This window comes from Argopecten irradians, chromosome 9, assembly GCF_041381155.1.
Source record: "Argopecten irradians isolate NY chromosome 9, Ai_NY, whole genome shotgun sequence".
In the NCBI taxonomy this organism is placed as follows: Eukaryota; Metazoa; Mollusca; class Bivalvia; order Pectinida; family Pectinidae; genus Argopecten; species Argopecten irradians.
In genome coordinates, this window is record NC_091142.1 from 25,819,529 (window position 1) to 25,835,867 (window position 16,339).

General features: G+C 33.2%; 1 protein-coding gene across 3 annotated transcripts; it reads left to right on the forward strand.

Annotated features, from left to right (window-relative positions):
* The first annotated feature begins 7,729 nt into the window (after window positions 1–7,729).
* LOC138331884 (arginine/serine-rich coiled-coil protein 2-like) lies at window positions 7,730–16,339 on the forward strand. Of its 3 annotated transcripts, XM_069279734.1 has the most exons (9): window positions 7,730–7,865; window positions 8,504–8,571; window positions 8,924–9,155; window positions 9,437–9,498; window positions 11,664–11,936; window positions 13,089–13,596; window positions 13,828–13,976; window positions 14,345–14,479; window positions 14,932–16,339. In XM_069279734.1, exons 3-9 carry the CDS (start codon window positions 8,975–8,977, stop codon window positions 15,253–15,255), a joined length of 1,632 nt encoding a protein of 543 aa, XP_069135835.1. In that variant the 5' UTR covers window positions 7,730–7,865; window positions 8,504–8,571; window positions 8,924–8,974; the 3' UTR covers window positions 15,256–16,339. The 3 variants fall into 3 exon arrangements, with proteins under 3 accessions (XP_069135835.1, XP_069135833.1, XP_069135834.1); XM_069279732.1 differs by lacking the exon at window positions 8,504–8,571 and having other exon boundaries at window positions 7,737–7,865; XM_069279733.1 differs by lacking the exon at window positions 8,504–8,571 and having other exon boundaries at window positions 7,737–7,865; window positions 13,831–13,976.

Sequence of the window (16,339 nt, forward strand, 5' to 3'; positions counted from 1 at the left end):
TTTTGAATTCTCCTTTAGAACATTCATGTGTATGTTTACTTACAGGTAAAAATCGTAAATGATCAGTCCGTATTTGCTGTCTGTGTACTGTCATTCTTGTACGTAATTCACTACCCGTTTGACCGACATAAAATTCGGAGCATTTACCACAAATCATTACATATAATTATTACGTTACTAGATCTACAATTCATATTCTTTTTTACTTTGAAAGTAAAACCAGTTTTTAATGTTATCTCACTTCCTTCTACAATGTACTTACAAATCCCGCAACGAGGAGTGTGACACTTAAAAACACAACCATAAGATGAACTTCCGAATTTAGAACAAGTTACAATGTAGGATTCGTTTCAGATTTTTAGGTTGTCGTTTACTATTACTTTATAACAGTACTATTTAGAACTTTTCACATACGATCACTACCTCTTTTCATGTCTTCGTATTTACTACGAATTATAGGAAACATATTAAAATTACGAGGATTATATGTAGATATAAATGGAATTACGTTATTGTTTTTGTCAATATCTCGAGTACGGGATGTAAAAGGTCCCTTTTCTACTGCCAAACGTATACCGTTCCCAATATTAATGAGGTGATTTTAGATGAGTAGAAAGTTCTTCAAATCTTTTCTTAATGTTACTTTCGTCACTTACTAAAGTGACGATTCGTGATGCCAAATTATACGGAATGTTAACTTTAATATGTTTGGAATGACTGGAATAAAAGTTAAGATAATTATGAGAATCGGTAGGTTTAGCGTATATATCAGTAGAAATAATGTTGTCTTTCAAAATATCAAGAACATCTAAAAAAGGCAATGAATATTCATTAGATTCCATAGTATAACAAATGGCAGGATGTAAGGAATTGAGGTCATTGAAAAAATCATCTACATTTACTACGTTACTACACATGTTACACTGTGCATTTAAGAACCGTTCGAAAGGGCGGAGATGCCGCTGAAAGGGATAATCTAGCGCTGTTTAGTTGCATTCAACGATATATAGAAAACGCAGAAGCAGTTATTTCCATTACTCTAGTTTTCGGTTCGGATATATCGGTAATTAAATCTACATGCATACTTTTTTCTCGTCGACAAAACGCTTGATATTGGCGTAGCATGCGAAGCCAACAAGAGTCTGGTTGAACGAGTAGAAGTATACTGTACATGTCTCTATGTTACGGTGGCTGATTTATGCCATTTCGTCTTTTCGTCTTTTCGCCCCGAAAAGACGAAAATTAAATATCTTAATTCTCGTCTTTTCGTCTTTTCTCGCCCCGAAAAGACGAAAATTAACAAATTTAAATTTCGTCTTTTCGCGGCGAAAAGACGAAAAGACGAAAAGTCAAACACGAAAAGACGAAAGTGAAGCACGCTAATTAGCGCCTTTAATTTTCGTCTTTTCGCCTTCAAAAAATCTCGTCTTTTCGTCTTTTTCGTCTTTTCGCCCCGAAAAGACGAAAATTACAAACCTTAAATTTCGTCTTTTCGTCTTTTCGCCCCGAAAAGACGAAAATAAACAAACCTTAATTTTCGTCTTTTCGTCTTTTCGCCCCGAAAAGACGAAAATTAACAAACCTTAATTTTCGTCTTTTCGCCTTTTCGCCCCGAAAAAATACAAATTACAGATATACTTTGTCATCTATCATATACGACGGAGATTATAATGTAATTTCTAATGTACTATTATGATGAAGACCATGTCATGTATGTAGTCAAAATGTCTTTTCAAATAATACACAGTACATTGTACCTACTGATTGACTGTTATAATTAACTGTATTTGAGCAATTTCTTGGTACAAGTCCTTCCTTTAAACTCAAAGTCTTCACGAGTTGTCTTTCATAAATTATTTTGTTAACAAGTTTATCCGTGGTTCAAACGCTTTCAAATAATACCCGCCGACATTTTTTTTTCCAAGTTGTGTAGGGGAGGCAACTCCTGTAAGTGCTATGTTTAGCGTCTTAAGTTCATTATGGTCCTTACATATACACGGCAATGTTTTGATAAGCGTGATTGCTAAAGAGGGCGATTAGAACACAAAAAATAAGATATTAATGAATTTTAAAAAAATGTATCAATCACGCTAAAGGATTTGCGGAATGATGAATCTGTTAGTGGCACGTGGCATATGCCACGTGTGAGAAATCTACGTAACTGCTGTAAACAAACATGTTGACTTCTGTTTTAAAACTTCTAATCTTAGTTATTGATGAAGATACTTGTAATACTATCAATTTAATAAATCGATTGTTATCATAAACTACTTTGATGCTTCTATATTGAACAATTAAGTCAATATTAAGATAAAAAGATTTCAAAATGACTTCCACACCAGACCGGAAGGCGAAAAGACGAAAAGACGAAAATTAAGGTTTGTTAATTTTCGCCTTTTCGGGGCGAAAAGACGAAAAGACGAAAATTAAGGTTTGTTAATTTTCGTCTTTTCGGGGCGAAAAGACGAAAAGACGAAAAGACGAGAATTTTGAAGGCGAAAAGACGAGAATCAAAGTCGCTAATTAGCGTGTATCACTTTCGTCTTTTCGTGTTTGACTTTTCGTCTTTTCGTCTTTTCGCGGCGAAGAGACGAAATTTAAAGTTGTTAAATTTCGGTCTTTTCGGGGCGAAAAGACGAAAAGACGAAAATTAAGGTTTCTTAATTCTCGTCTTTTCGGGGCGAAAAGACGAAAAGACGAAAAGACGAAATGGCACAAATCAACCACCGTACTATGTAGACTCACGAGATATTTCGGGTAGGGAGATTTCATTTTGGGGGCTTTGTTGAAATTTCGTTCCTATGTAAGATATTGTAACGAATGTGCATTTTGTGATATTTTGTCCTGTAATAAAGCGACAGTGCGAATCCTTGTATGTGTGCGATGATCAGCTGTTCTTTGATTGATACCCCTGGTGTGTTCAGCAAGTCTTTTAAAGCATTATATCACGTATTTTGTACACAGTGGCAACACGTAGATATAGATTATACATTTTACTTATAGTTCATGCTAATGACTGTTCAATTAAGGATATTTCTGATTTTATACGATTTTTCTTGTAAGCAGTAGTCCATCACGGGTCGAAGCCGCCACCATATTTGATCGGGACTCGACCCAGCGTTTAGCATCCAAAACTGATATTGTTTAATAATAGTTGTTGTAACTTAAATTATGGTTTATAAGATCAAGGAACCTTTTAATTTACGGAGAAATCATATTTCATACGTACTTGTATAACTGCTATTTTAAGCCATTTTTCGCACAGGTGTCTGGGGTTAGGAATTAATTATCCGATTATATTTTAAGGCCGTATTTAAAAAAGTTAACAAGAACCGGCCGAAACGTCATTGTCAACCGTTTTTTCAATTCGGCCCATTATTGCCTCCACTTTTCCCATATATGGAAAATGGACGCCCTCGCGTCGGGGTATATAAAGCGGAGCGATCACAGTGAATTTCAACTCTCTCATACCGGCATCGGGTATATATTCATACGAAGTTTTGGTCATTTATCCAAAAGGTACACCTGTTCTAATGAGTTATCTCACTTACATTGTAAGCAATTCCAGGATTGTCTTATAATTTCAATGGAGTAACTTAGTAAATTATATAAGAGTATTAACCATTGGAAATTATTACAAGATATTTAGATTTTAATCCTGTAAAAGAGAATTTTTTTCTTGATCAATTTCTATAAACTATTCTCAAATTCTATAATTTGTACTTAGGATAATACAAGAGTCTGGTGTACTCTTGTATTTCTATTACAAGATATATATAGTTAATCTTGTAATAGTGAAATTGATTTTTTCTTGATCAATTTTCTATAAACTATTCTCAAATTCTATAATTTGTACTTAGGATAATACAAGAGTCTGGTGTACTCTTGTATTTCTATTACAAAATATAGTTAATCTTGTAATAGTGAAATTGATTTTTACTTGATCAATTTCTATAAACTATTCTCAAATTCTATAATTTGTACTTAGGATAATACAAGAGTCTGGTGTACTCTTGTATTTCTATTACAAGATATATATAGTTAATCTTGTAATAGTGAAATAGATTTTTTACTTGATCAATTTCTATAAACTATTCTCAAATTCTATAATTTGTACTTAGGATAATACAAGAGTCTAGTGTACTCTTGTATTTCTATTACAAGATATATATAGTTAATCTTGTAATAGTGAAATAGATTTTTACTTGATCAATTTCTATAAACTATTCTCAAATTCTATAATTTGTACTTAGGATAATACAAGAGTCTGGTGTACTCTTGTATTTCTATTACAAGATATATATAGTTAATCTTGTAATAGTGAAATAGATTTTTACTTGATCAATTTCTATAAACTATTCTCAAATTCTATAATTTGTACTTAGGATAATACAAGAGTCTGGTGTACTCTTGTATTTCTATTACAAGATATATATAGTTAATCTTGTAATAGTGAAATAGATTTTTACTTGATCAATTTCTATAAACTATTCTCAAATTCTATAATTTGTACTTAGGATAATACAAGAGTCTAGTGTACTCTTGTATTTTTATTACAAGATATATATAGTTAATCTTGTAATAGTGAAATGATTTTTACTTGATCAATTTCTATAAACTATTCTCAAATTCTATCATTTGTACTTAGGATAATACAAGAGTCTGGTGTACTCTTGTATTTTTTATTACAAGATATATATAGTTAATCTTGTAATAGTGAAATAGATTTTTACTTGATAAATTTCTATAAACTATTCTCAATTTCTATAATTTGTACTAAGGATAATACAAGAGTCTGGTGTACTCTTGTATTTCTATTATAAGATAAAGTTAATCTTGTAATAGTGAAATTGATTACCTGATCAATTTCTATAAATTATTGTTAAACTGTTATAATATTTACATAGGATAATACAAGAGTCTAGTGTACTCTTGTATTTCTATTACAAGATATATATAGTTAATCTTGTAATAGTGAAATTGATTTCCTGATCAATTTCTATAAACCTTGAAGTTATTTGTTACTAAGTTATTAGTCTATACCAAGTGTTATTGTCTAATATTTGATACTTTCAAATAATACCTTAAGTTACTCTATATAAGATATCTTATATATTATATTAGATATCATATATCAAGGATCGACAGTGCTCTTTGAATAAATGTCATGTTGGTTTTCCATACAATATGCAATAATCAATCGTCTGAACATTGGGTCAGGGGTGCTAACTCTTTCGCCGTTAGAAATCTTAATGAGGTAAAAACGGTATAAAGCTAGTATATTAATAATCCGAAATAAAAAGCCAAAATAAATTCAAAGTAAAATCAAAATCATTTCTATGGAATATATATTCAGCCACTGTAGGGCCTTCTTCAGTCCGAAATCTTATTGAGGAATCTAATCTGCATTCATAACAATTCTATATTTTTTTTGGTAACAGTTAAAAAGGAATGGATTAACTGCTGCGCTTTCATCTAGGTAGCAGCGTACAGAAGATTTGAAAATACAGCAAACTAAAGTGCAGGCTTTAATTTTGTACACACACTTTTTTTACCTTAAATAATACCCATAAAAGTATAAATATAAAGGTTACACAACGATCGAGTGGCTGTTGGATATGGAATTTATTCCACACGAGTGAGTTATTTTTTAAAGTTACAAAAGACACGAGCTTTAGCGAGTGTCTTTTTTAACTTTCAAAAAATTACTTACGAGTGTGGAATAAATTCCATATCCAACAACCACGAGTCGTGTGACCTGTTTCTACCACAATTATATCCGCTTTTAGCCGATAGAAATACAACGATGATAAGAACGCTATCCAACAACAGTTTTGGCGTCAAGCGGCGATCACAGCATAGCATGACGTCACTCGATTATTGATGACGTTTACAAATGATGACACGACACTCATAAAGACGTAGTTCGGTCAAAGTTCACCGTATCAGCCAATCAGAATGCGTACAGAGTGTTAAATCAACAGCTGCATCGTTTATTTGATACTCTGAGAGTTGAATAACACTGACTATTGTGGTAGAAATACATGTACACGTATTTAATATACACACCATTTGCAATTGTTATGCAGAGTTCATTTTTGGACAGGTCTGATTTTTGTGGTTTTGTGAGCCTGTAAAAAAACCATGTTAACCATATTTTTTTTCTAAAATTGTAAAAAATTTGGGATTGTAGCCCAAAATTACACCCCCTCTAGAAGATTTTTTTTTCTTGAACACAGTTTTAAACCAAACATCACTGTCATGATGGCGGAAATGAGCCTATTACAGTGGCGTAGGAAGATGAAAAGCGCCCCGCACCCACAGGAGATACTTTATATACTATTTTCATACATCATTACATATAATCCTTGTACACATTTATAGGCAGTGGCGTCGCTAACAGGAAATTTATGAATATGTAAATTAGAGTGCGAGCGCTGAAGTCTGTTGATTTTGGATGTTTGGGGGTCCGGGGGTATCCCCTGGGAAAAAATATTACGATTTAGAATGGTTGAGATGAGTTTTACAATGTATTTTGATTAATTTGCGAGCGCCGAAGGCGTGAGATTTTGTTTTTTTGGGGGGGTCCCGCGGTCTCCCCCGGGAAAGAATATTATGATTTGAATGGCTGAGATGAATCTAAAGTGTATTTTGATTATTTTAAAGCGTTTTAACACCGTCGCGCGCGATTTAAAGTTACCTCCATTTAGAAATGATAATTGTGAATGTCGTCATACCATTTTGCAACCTTGCTCGATCTGAACATACCGGATTCACACCTTCGGCACATTGTTGTGTAACTCAAAATAATAATAAATTTATTGACTTGCTAAGACACATAAACAAATTAATCTTTTATGAGTCATTTTTTTTAAATAATAATATCCCTTAATGGACATTTTTAGTCTAGTTCATGTGTATTGAATTTTCATCATTAAAGGTTTGAACATTACGTGCTTGAACGTTTTAGGAAATGCGTCGCGCAGCGCAATTTTTTTCTAAAATTAGGTACGAAAAATGTGCAGGAGGACCCATTTCCCTTTCAAATGTGCATTTTTAGAACATTTCACTGCTCAAGTACACGAACATGTATATTATAAGTACATTGTATACCTTCTGAACAACTTTATTGAAATAAACAAAACGTTAATTTTCATAACGGATGTCGTATTATGTTTCCCCATGTTTCCCGACGTCGTCATAATTACAACGTGTTATATCTTAATTACATGTAGTTTACTATTACCGCGCCAGACAGAAAAAAATGTTTGGTGTTGTAACCTCATCTCTGGCCATCATTATCAATTTAACTGTGAACAAAACAATTCAAGCTTTCCTATCATTGTTTTCTAATATATAATGCTGTTTGATAAAAAGCCTTCTTAGCTTTTTTGGAAGCTAATACTTGTATTATTTGTCACTGATTTGTAATACTGTATGTACTGTATACAAACTGTTCAGTAGTATATAGAGAAAAAACTGTCTTACATTAGTTAGAGCCAAACGCCTGCACTGTGCTTAAAGGCTACTGATAGCTATATAGGTTATTCATAATTTTTTCAGCTGAGCTGAAAATAATCGAGCCAAATTTTAGATATTTTTTTCAATATTCTAGAGACAGGTGGCCAGTCCACTGAGATCTCTGGAAGCGGCAAAAGGCGTTGTTTCATGTGAAATGAAAAGTGGTTCGGTTAAGAAGCGCAATGCATACTACGGACATTACTTGGCTGAATTACGTTTATGACGCGATTTCATCCGGGCACCTCACAGAAACACATTCCACATCAAACATGGAGTTTTTAGCCAGTTACGGAGAAGATGCTGAAAATTCCAGCAACAGCGTCGGCGAGAAGAAGATAGAAACAGTACGTGTCCAAACATTTAAGTTGTTGCATATGACTATGTTCGTTTAATCGCTTGAGCGTGTCTGTAAAAATGGTAAAAGGTTGAAATAAAACAAGGAAATATTTTATCCTCGAGACAAAATGGCGGATTTTTCTTGATAACATGTCATTCCTTCTGTAAATCCGCTAGTGAATGCATTTAAACTAAATTCATCCATTTATTGAAGGTTCCCGATGTTGCGATGGTCTAATCAGATGTAATGATGCAGCTAAGTACTGTACCTGTGATTTTACCAAATACAACATGAATAAGCACTAAAATTATATTTTAAATTAACATGATTAAACAATCAGCTGCTTGAATTGGCAAGTTCTACAATCTTAGCTACAGTCGTAAGCCTGTTATTTGTATTTAATAATAATCGGGTAATATATTCACATTATGCAGCTATATTTCATTATCTGTATTACTTGTGCTTTTGATTGCATGTACATGATAGTGATAGATTTTAATAAGTTTATTCCGTCCCATATAACTAGAGAATATTTGTAACTAGCTTTTACTTTCACATTTATAGATTTTAATAAGTTTATTCCGTCCCATATATAACAAGAGAACATTTGTAACTAGCTTTTACTTTCACATTTTAAACATGAAGTCAAACATGACTTGCGATCAAGACTTCCTTGTTTGGCTGGGGCATCATCATGAAAAAGAAGTGGAGTCGTAAGTATGAAGTCTACAGGTTGAATATGGTAACCGAGTCAGCTTGCCATTAGTGGAATAAATCCCGACTAGATCAATATGGGCTTAGTTTTATTGCGCAGGATTTGAAAAAAAAAGTTTCACTCTTTGTGATTTGTCAATATTGTGAAAAAATACATGATTTACAATATTACACAATTGGAATACTTAAGTTTTAGCTCTACAGTTGAAATAATAGCACTTTCATCTTGTAGCGTATATTAGGATTGATGTATCGATAGTCTGAGTAAAAGTTAACAAAAGTTACTGGCAGTTAATTTAAAATCTCCATTGTTACATTTATGTTCATCATCAGGAAAATGATATTTTTCAGACAAAACCAACACAATCTAGTCTACAGGCGGAATGGGATTCCTTTGAAAAAATGATTGGAGGAGGAACAAGTCCAGAAACAGTTTCTGCCCTGGGAGCAACAGCTGTTGATCCAGCTAGTTTTCTTCAGAGTGGAGTTATAGCATATCCAGGGTTTGGCAAGACTAGAACAAGAAGTTTTACAGAGAGCAGTGGAGAGGAACCCAAATCTGCGGATTTGAAATTGCACTCTGGTAATTAAAAGTACTTGTAATGTCAGAGAAAAATAATGGCTGATATCAAAGATCAATTTGGGATAACATCCATTTAGAATTTTTTAATAATTTAATTTATACCTGAAAGTCATGGAAATATCTTGATTAGATAAAAAAAAACCAAAAAACATTGGTTTGAAGGTTTCTGTATAATTCTGATTAAAGTGTTTTATGTTAAATTGTTTAAAGGTTGTAACATAATTGTTTAGTTAAGCTATGATAAACGTAATTAGAAAGAAAGAAAAAACTCTATTTTTCAGAAGCACCAAACAAGATGACATTTTCTTTTGAAGAGGTCCAAGATGTAAGCCTACCACTGGAGGTAAAGTAAAACAAATAGAGATGTAACCTTTATTTGTGTTAAGCTGTAAGAAACACTGGGGCTACCTGAACCGACAAAAAGTACAAATTAAATAATTGATACCTGGTAATGACATCTCTGTTAACTACCAACACATTCAGATCCTTTGAAGTATAAAATGCAATTAAAATATGAAATGAATAACATGTATTTTTTGAAGGATCTCTTGTAGACAGAGCTTTCATTATCAGGTCAAAAAATATGTTGTAAATTGCAAGTTAATCATGTGCTGGAAACCATCTTTCATGTTAATAGTTCAAATTAATATCTGGATATTTAGCACTATTCTTGAAATTTCTCAAATGATATTACAAAAGTTTGTGCAGATATAATGTTGCTAGATGTAATATCTTGAGAAAGAAATCTATAATGTGAAAGTTCTATTCTAATAACATGAAAGATGATAAATGGCACTTAACACTGCATATAATCAGTATGACAATGCCATAGGAAGTATTTACTGGTAATTCCAAAAAGGGATACGGTTACTGTTAGGTGTTCAACAAAAGAAGGCAGTTTTTTTCTTCAATTATTCTCACCTGCTACTTGTGATATCAAATAGGTTTTCCTGTGAATCCTGCAAGTGGAGAAAAATGGGCAACAAGAACAGTGCTTGTTTTGTTGCCCTTGGTTGATGCTATCATTGGGTAAGTAGTGGAGACGACTACAGTAGGTACATATTGTCACAAGTTATCTTAGACCTGGTGCTGATGGCACACACTCCTGTATGTGTATTACAGTTTTGTCATTTTTATATTGATGTACATATATATTTCGATGACGGTCTAATGTCCTCAAATTTTGGAATAGTCAAATACATTGTAACAGTTGTATGAGTGTATAGAAATGCTTCTTATGTTGACAGACTAAGTTGTTTTGGCGCCCATGGGGGCTTGTGGCCCTCAACCACCTATTATTAATTTTCAACCATCTATTAAAAAACTTAGTGAGAACCCTGATAAAATACCTGCCTATCCAGTTTATCACATCTGAAATGCTGTATTGGAATGCTGGTTAAATCTATGTGCAGAGTTTTAAAAGGTGTCATATCCATCAAGTTAAGTTAAATAATTATTAGCTATTGGGTGTATTTAAAAGAGTGATATTCATTAGAAAATCACTCTTGATACTAACATCTAGAACAAAAATCAGAGTGTCTGCTTCAATTGTAAAATTAGATACTTGGGATATTCAAACAATGAACAAGTATATTGTATTCCATGATCGCTTTTTGGACCACATAGTTATTATGGTAGCTATTTGGTTTATTCATTTATACTGATTTTGAAATTTATCATCATCTTTATACTACCGTATCTGTGATGTCGTTTGAAATGTCTTTGTTTCCCCAAATATTCTGTATGTCATTATTCCTAGAGATGTTGCCTTGGTAGTCTTTATTATTTCATTTCAGTAACAAAATGGATACCATTTTGAACATATTTTTCTCTTACTTTTAAAACATTTTCTCATTAATATTTAATGCTACACGTCTTGAATGAAGAAATGCTCATAATTTTCTGAAGATAATTAGCACTTGATTAATTTAACTTGGTTTATATTTATAGTTTTTTTTACACGAATGGTTGGCTAAATTCCCTCGCACACAAACTTGTAGGTTACCAATGTGCTTAGAAAGTTTATAGTATAGTATTACTGGTTGAATGTGAGGAAAATTAAAAGAAACTTAAACACTTAATGTTAGTGTTGTTTTTCGGTCTCTAGTATTGCACAATATTGTTATATGTGACTGCATATTTCCAGTAAATTGTCCATCAAACAAAAAATATTATAGAGTGGAATTATTTTTCCTATTTATAAGCTACTTATATTTGTCTTTCAATATTTTTTATATTTATGTAATATGTTCAGTCTGTCCATCCTTGGTAGTCATACCCAAGCCCCAAAAAGATCATGGATAAATATCTTCTAAAGAGTCCCTAATTTTTCTTTGTCTATGAGAATGATATATTTTTTAGGAGATTGTATTGTTCTTTTCCAGCAGATTGAGATTTTGATTTTACTTTGTTGTTATTGTTTGTATACATGTAGCATCTAAACCTCAGAAAGGTTATTCATCATGCCAAAAACTAATTGTACAGATATTAAATTCTTTTTGTCTACAGGTGGCAAGAGCCTCTAGGTCTCGATCTAGATCATCATCAGCTTCTTCAAGGTCATCAAGCAGAAGTTCAAGGTCATCATCTGCATCTTCAGTGGATAAAAAAACAGAAAAGGCACCACAGACAAAATCATCTAGTCCAAAGAAGGAAAGTTCACGATCAAGGTCACGGTCCGAGTCAAGGTCACCCTCTCCAGAGAGGAAGAAATCAAACTCAAGGTCAAGGTCCAGATCAGGGGGAAAGAAATCTAGATCTCGCCGTTCTCCTGGTAGAAAGGTAAAATGTGTTTTAATTAATGAACAGTTTTTGGGCGTGCTTCCTCATATACTAACTCATTGTATAAGGTTCTGTCTCCTGACTTCAAATAATTACATAAACTTTTATGTACAAATTTAATTGCTTATGTAAAAATTAAGATGGAAACAATTACCAATTTCAGATTCTCTGACTTTGTTGTATCACAATCATGTTTATGTACTGCTACAGTTGCCTTGATTTAATGTTAGCAAAATTAGGGATGTTCACGGTTCATGTTTTTTCATCTCGGAATTCGGTTCAACTTTTTTTGAATCGGTTTTTCGGTTTTTTCCGGTATCGGTTCAGGCAAATCTCAATTACACTTTTTTAAGTACTATTTTCTATCAAAAGCAAGTTCTGCTTTAGATTTAAAGATTGTATATCATTAAACAAATGTCTTTTTTTTTCTTTATCAAGATTTCACTTCTAATTAAAAACATATAATTATTGCGCACTGACAACATAATCACACAGCAACTAATCCTATATACATTGAAGTTCTAAAAGGTGCAATGCAGCAAAGAAATTCATTAATTAATCTATATATCATTTTGGTGTCCTTAATTAGACATATAACACACGAGAAATACTCATTTATATGTTCAAATATGGAGTATCATTTATGATCACCTCTACAGCAGTGGAACATCTTTAAAAAACAAAATTGAACATTTTCTTATCTTTTTAACTCTTTCAGTACTATTGACACATTAATCAGTCACAGAGAGATATATGTCCTCGTATCCTTTATGATACATTATTTCGTCACTAAAACTTTTTCCTCGTATCCTTCATGACGCATTATTAATATTATGTGTGATGATTGACATGTGAAAATCGTAAGTTTTACCGCAAATCAATATACTTTCGGTATTATCCCAGAAAAAGTGTTTTTAAAAAGTATTATGCCATTTGAATTATAATAGCCTTGATTTAATGTTAGCAAATGTTATTTCATGAATAATTTGAATTTAAATGCTCTTCAATTTTCTTCCAGTTTAGAAAAATGTTTCATAATTGCTGATAAGATTGTATTAATATAATTATCAATTTGATATTTTTTAAAAGAAATTAATCATATTCAAATTCAGTTCATACAATTTCTGAATTTAAATATTTTGAATATTTTAGGATAGAAGTTCATCTAGAAGCAGAAGGCACAGGCATGGTCGTTCAAAGTCACGTGATCGCCACCGACGGCATCGTAGACATGGTTCTAAAGATAGAAGAAGTCGTAGTAGGGACAGGAATCGTCGCAGGAAGAGGAGGAGGAGCCATAGTAGAGAAAGAAAGAAGAGAAGTGGTCATCATCGTAGACGAAGTCATAGTCGATCACGAGGCAGGAGGAGGAGAAGCAAAGGACGTAAATCTCACAGTAGGAGCCGTAGCCGAGACCGACACCATCGCAGCAGAAGTAGAGATAGGCACCACAGAAGCAGGAGTGGTAGTAGGGATAGGCACAGGAGAAGTCGAAGCCGAGACAGGACGGGACGGTCTGTGGAGCTAGCTTCTACCATCAGCAACAGTAGTAGTGGATATGGTCACAAGGAAAAACCAATGACCTTCAAAGAGCAGATGAGACAACAACTTCTTAAAGCAAGCAAGATACTGAAAAATGGAGATCAGAAAGAAGGAGCGGGTTAGTATCTGTAGTCATATCTATCCAAACATGTAATGGAATAGAGAGGGTCCTTATACTTGTTATCATATTTTGGTTGTCGGTCACTTATTGGGTTAATAAACTATTGGTATGAAATAGTTACAGTGTAGTCTGTTTTATAGACACAGGGATGTCAGTCTTATAGGGTTTTAGTTTTAATGCTTTTGATATTGATTGAATTATATTAACTTTGTTTTTGGCTGTTTTCAGTAGAAATTTCCATGGAAAAACCTGCCAACATGGCGATGAGTCAGTCCAATATTCTGAAGGCAATGGCAGCATCGGTGAACTCAGCTACAGCGTCTGGTGTAACTCCACAGATGGCTCTTCTACAGACCATGGCTGCTATGCACCAGAAGGTATTATCAGTTACTCTACGACCTATTTGTGGATCTCTATAGATCTTGATATGGTAACTAACATGGATTATTTACTTTCAGACCTACTAATAAAAGCTAAGCAATTAAGTAGAAAGTAAGAATAAGAGCACCACATCAGTTTTAGTATGATTGGCATTTGTACATAATCATAAAACTGTTTACTATCTTTGAACATCTTAATTTTGTTTGTGACAATGGCTTTCAAATAAATTTGATCATTTTAGTGAGGAAATATGATGTAAGCTTGGTTGGGGCAATGATGTGGATGGTGTTGTACTTAAAATACTTTTAGGGAGAGAGATGAATTTTCCCTAAATCATTGTCTGACTTTGCGTATCTCTTTACAGGCACAAGAACTGACTGGTGTTACTGTTCCCAAGTATTATAATCCAGCCGCAGTGAACCCACTCAAGTATGCAGAACAAGTGCAAAAAAGGAAACTTCTCTGGTCCAAAAACAAAGACTCCAAAGATTCTAAAGATGTAAGTATACTGGAAAACCTTTTGGCTGTGGTATACATCATTTAGTATTACCATCTAAGATAAAATGCAAAGTGTAATGGTTGATGCAGATGTACAGTATATATTTTGAAGCTCTTCACCTGACTTGATAGGCTAACACTTCTATTCTGCATAAATCGAATTTGGCAAAAATCAATATTAACTTGGTTTTAGTCTTTGATTTAGAAGAGCTTAAATGTGTGTTCAGGGCTGAATGAATTAAATACCAGCATATAAAGTAGAATAAATGACAAGAAAGATAATCTGTAATCCTGTATGGGTTATTAATGAAAGAAATTGCCAATGCATAAGTGTACAAATCTTGTGAATTATTATCAAAGGGGACATAAAATTTGAACAACTGTACAGTGTCAGAAACCTGAAGTTAGATGTTATGTGTCAAATATAGTTTAACATTAATTTTGTTCTTCTAGGAGTCAGCAACAACAGAATCTACGCCTACAGCTGATGCATCAGGAGCAGCTGCACACAAAGGCAACGAATGGCAGAAAACTTCCTTCGCTGCTGATCAGGATGGCAAGATGGCTGCGAAATTCCGAAAATTAATGGGAATGAAGGAAGGAGATAGTGACGAAGGCACATCAGCCGAGTTATCGGAGGAACAACAGAGAAAGCAACAAGAACTATTTTCAAGATTAGACAAAGAGTATGAATTTGCTCGTATGACAACACATACGCATCGGGGTGTTGGACTTGGTTTTGCCTCACAAATAAATCCAAATACCGGTGGCCCATAGTGTGAAAATGTTAGTGGTTATAATAACTGATTCATGTGTGTAAGAGGTAGTGGTGAATGTCATGTCTTTGTGTGCTTGGGATTATCCTGCATGTATATGGGAGTTATTTATGTGAGCAAGGTAGAAAGATAGAGGGGGAGAATGCGCAGGAATTTTATTTCAATTACCCACTAAACCATAACAAGCATTTAGATAATGCTGACATGTGCTTGTATCCTGACTGATTATATCAATATCACTACATTTGGTTATCATTGTGATGAATGACATAGCACTTGGAATCTGGAGAGGGTTTTAATGGGCTTGACCTGTTCAAATTATCATGACATAAAACATTAAAATATTTGATGCAAACATTCAGCTTGTCAAAAAAATATCACTACACTTCATACAGTCCATTTGTTCAGAAGTTTAAAACTAAAATGTTTAATTCCGTAGGTACATGTGTGTACTGATGATATTTCTGTTTTAGTGCTTGCCTTCCTAGTATATTCTTGTAACATTTTATTTGATGTAGCTGTCTTTACAGTTGAAGGTTGTATTTTCAATTAAGCATTACAATTAATTAGATTTGAATTGGTTATATAAAAACGATGGGTTTGGATGTTGTGAATGAGTACAGTTGATGTACATATTTTCACTTGATCTGTTTTCTCCTCATCTCATTTATATGAAGTATACTAATTTCTAACTAATCATATTGTTTGATTACATATTGTTAATTATTTTCTTAATTCTAACCAGAAGCGATCTTGTTTTGATATATTGATGTTTGAATGCACATTGGTGATATTCTCTTGAAACTCCCAGGAAGGTGTAATCAAAATCACCAGTTAGCTCTGGAGTCCGGAAAATTATCATGTGGTAATAGCTTTCCTTTGTCTTTCAAATGAATCTGTTTTGACAATTTATTTTCAAAATGTCATAGCTTTAATGGTGATGATGTAGATTTTTTCATGGAAAACTTTTGAATCTACTTGATTATTGATTGATATGTTCGAGTCGGATACTCGCTAAACATATGCTCTGTACAGGGCGTTTTGAATTATGCAATCAGTAATAAAATATCGCAGGTGAAAGTAAA

What these genes read in the sequence shown, in the direction of transcription:
- LOC138331884 (XM_069279732.1), top strand. Translation starts at nt 7,791, where the DNA reads ATGGAGTTTTTAGCCAGTTACGGAGAAGATGCTGAAAATTCCAGCAAC. An exon ending in GGATTTGAAATTGCACTCTG is followed by an intron (nt 9,156 to 9,436) that starts GTAATTAAAAGT and finishes TCTATTTTTCAG; the next exon opens with AAGCACCAAACAAGATGACA. An exon ending in AGATCAGAAAGAAGGAGCGG is followed by an intron (nt 13,597 to 13,827) that starts GTTAGTATCTGT and finishes GGCTGTTTTCAG; the next exon opens with TAGAAATTTCCATGGAAAAA.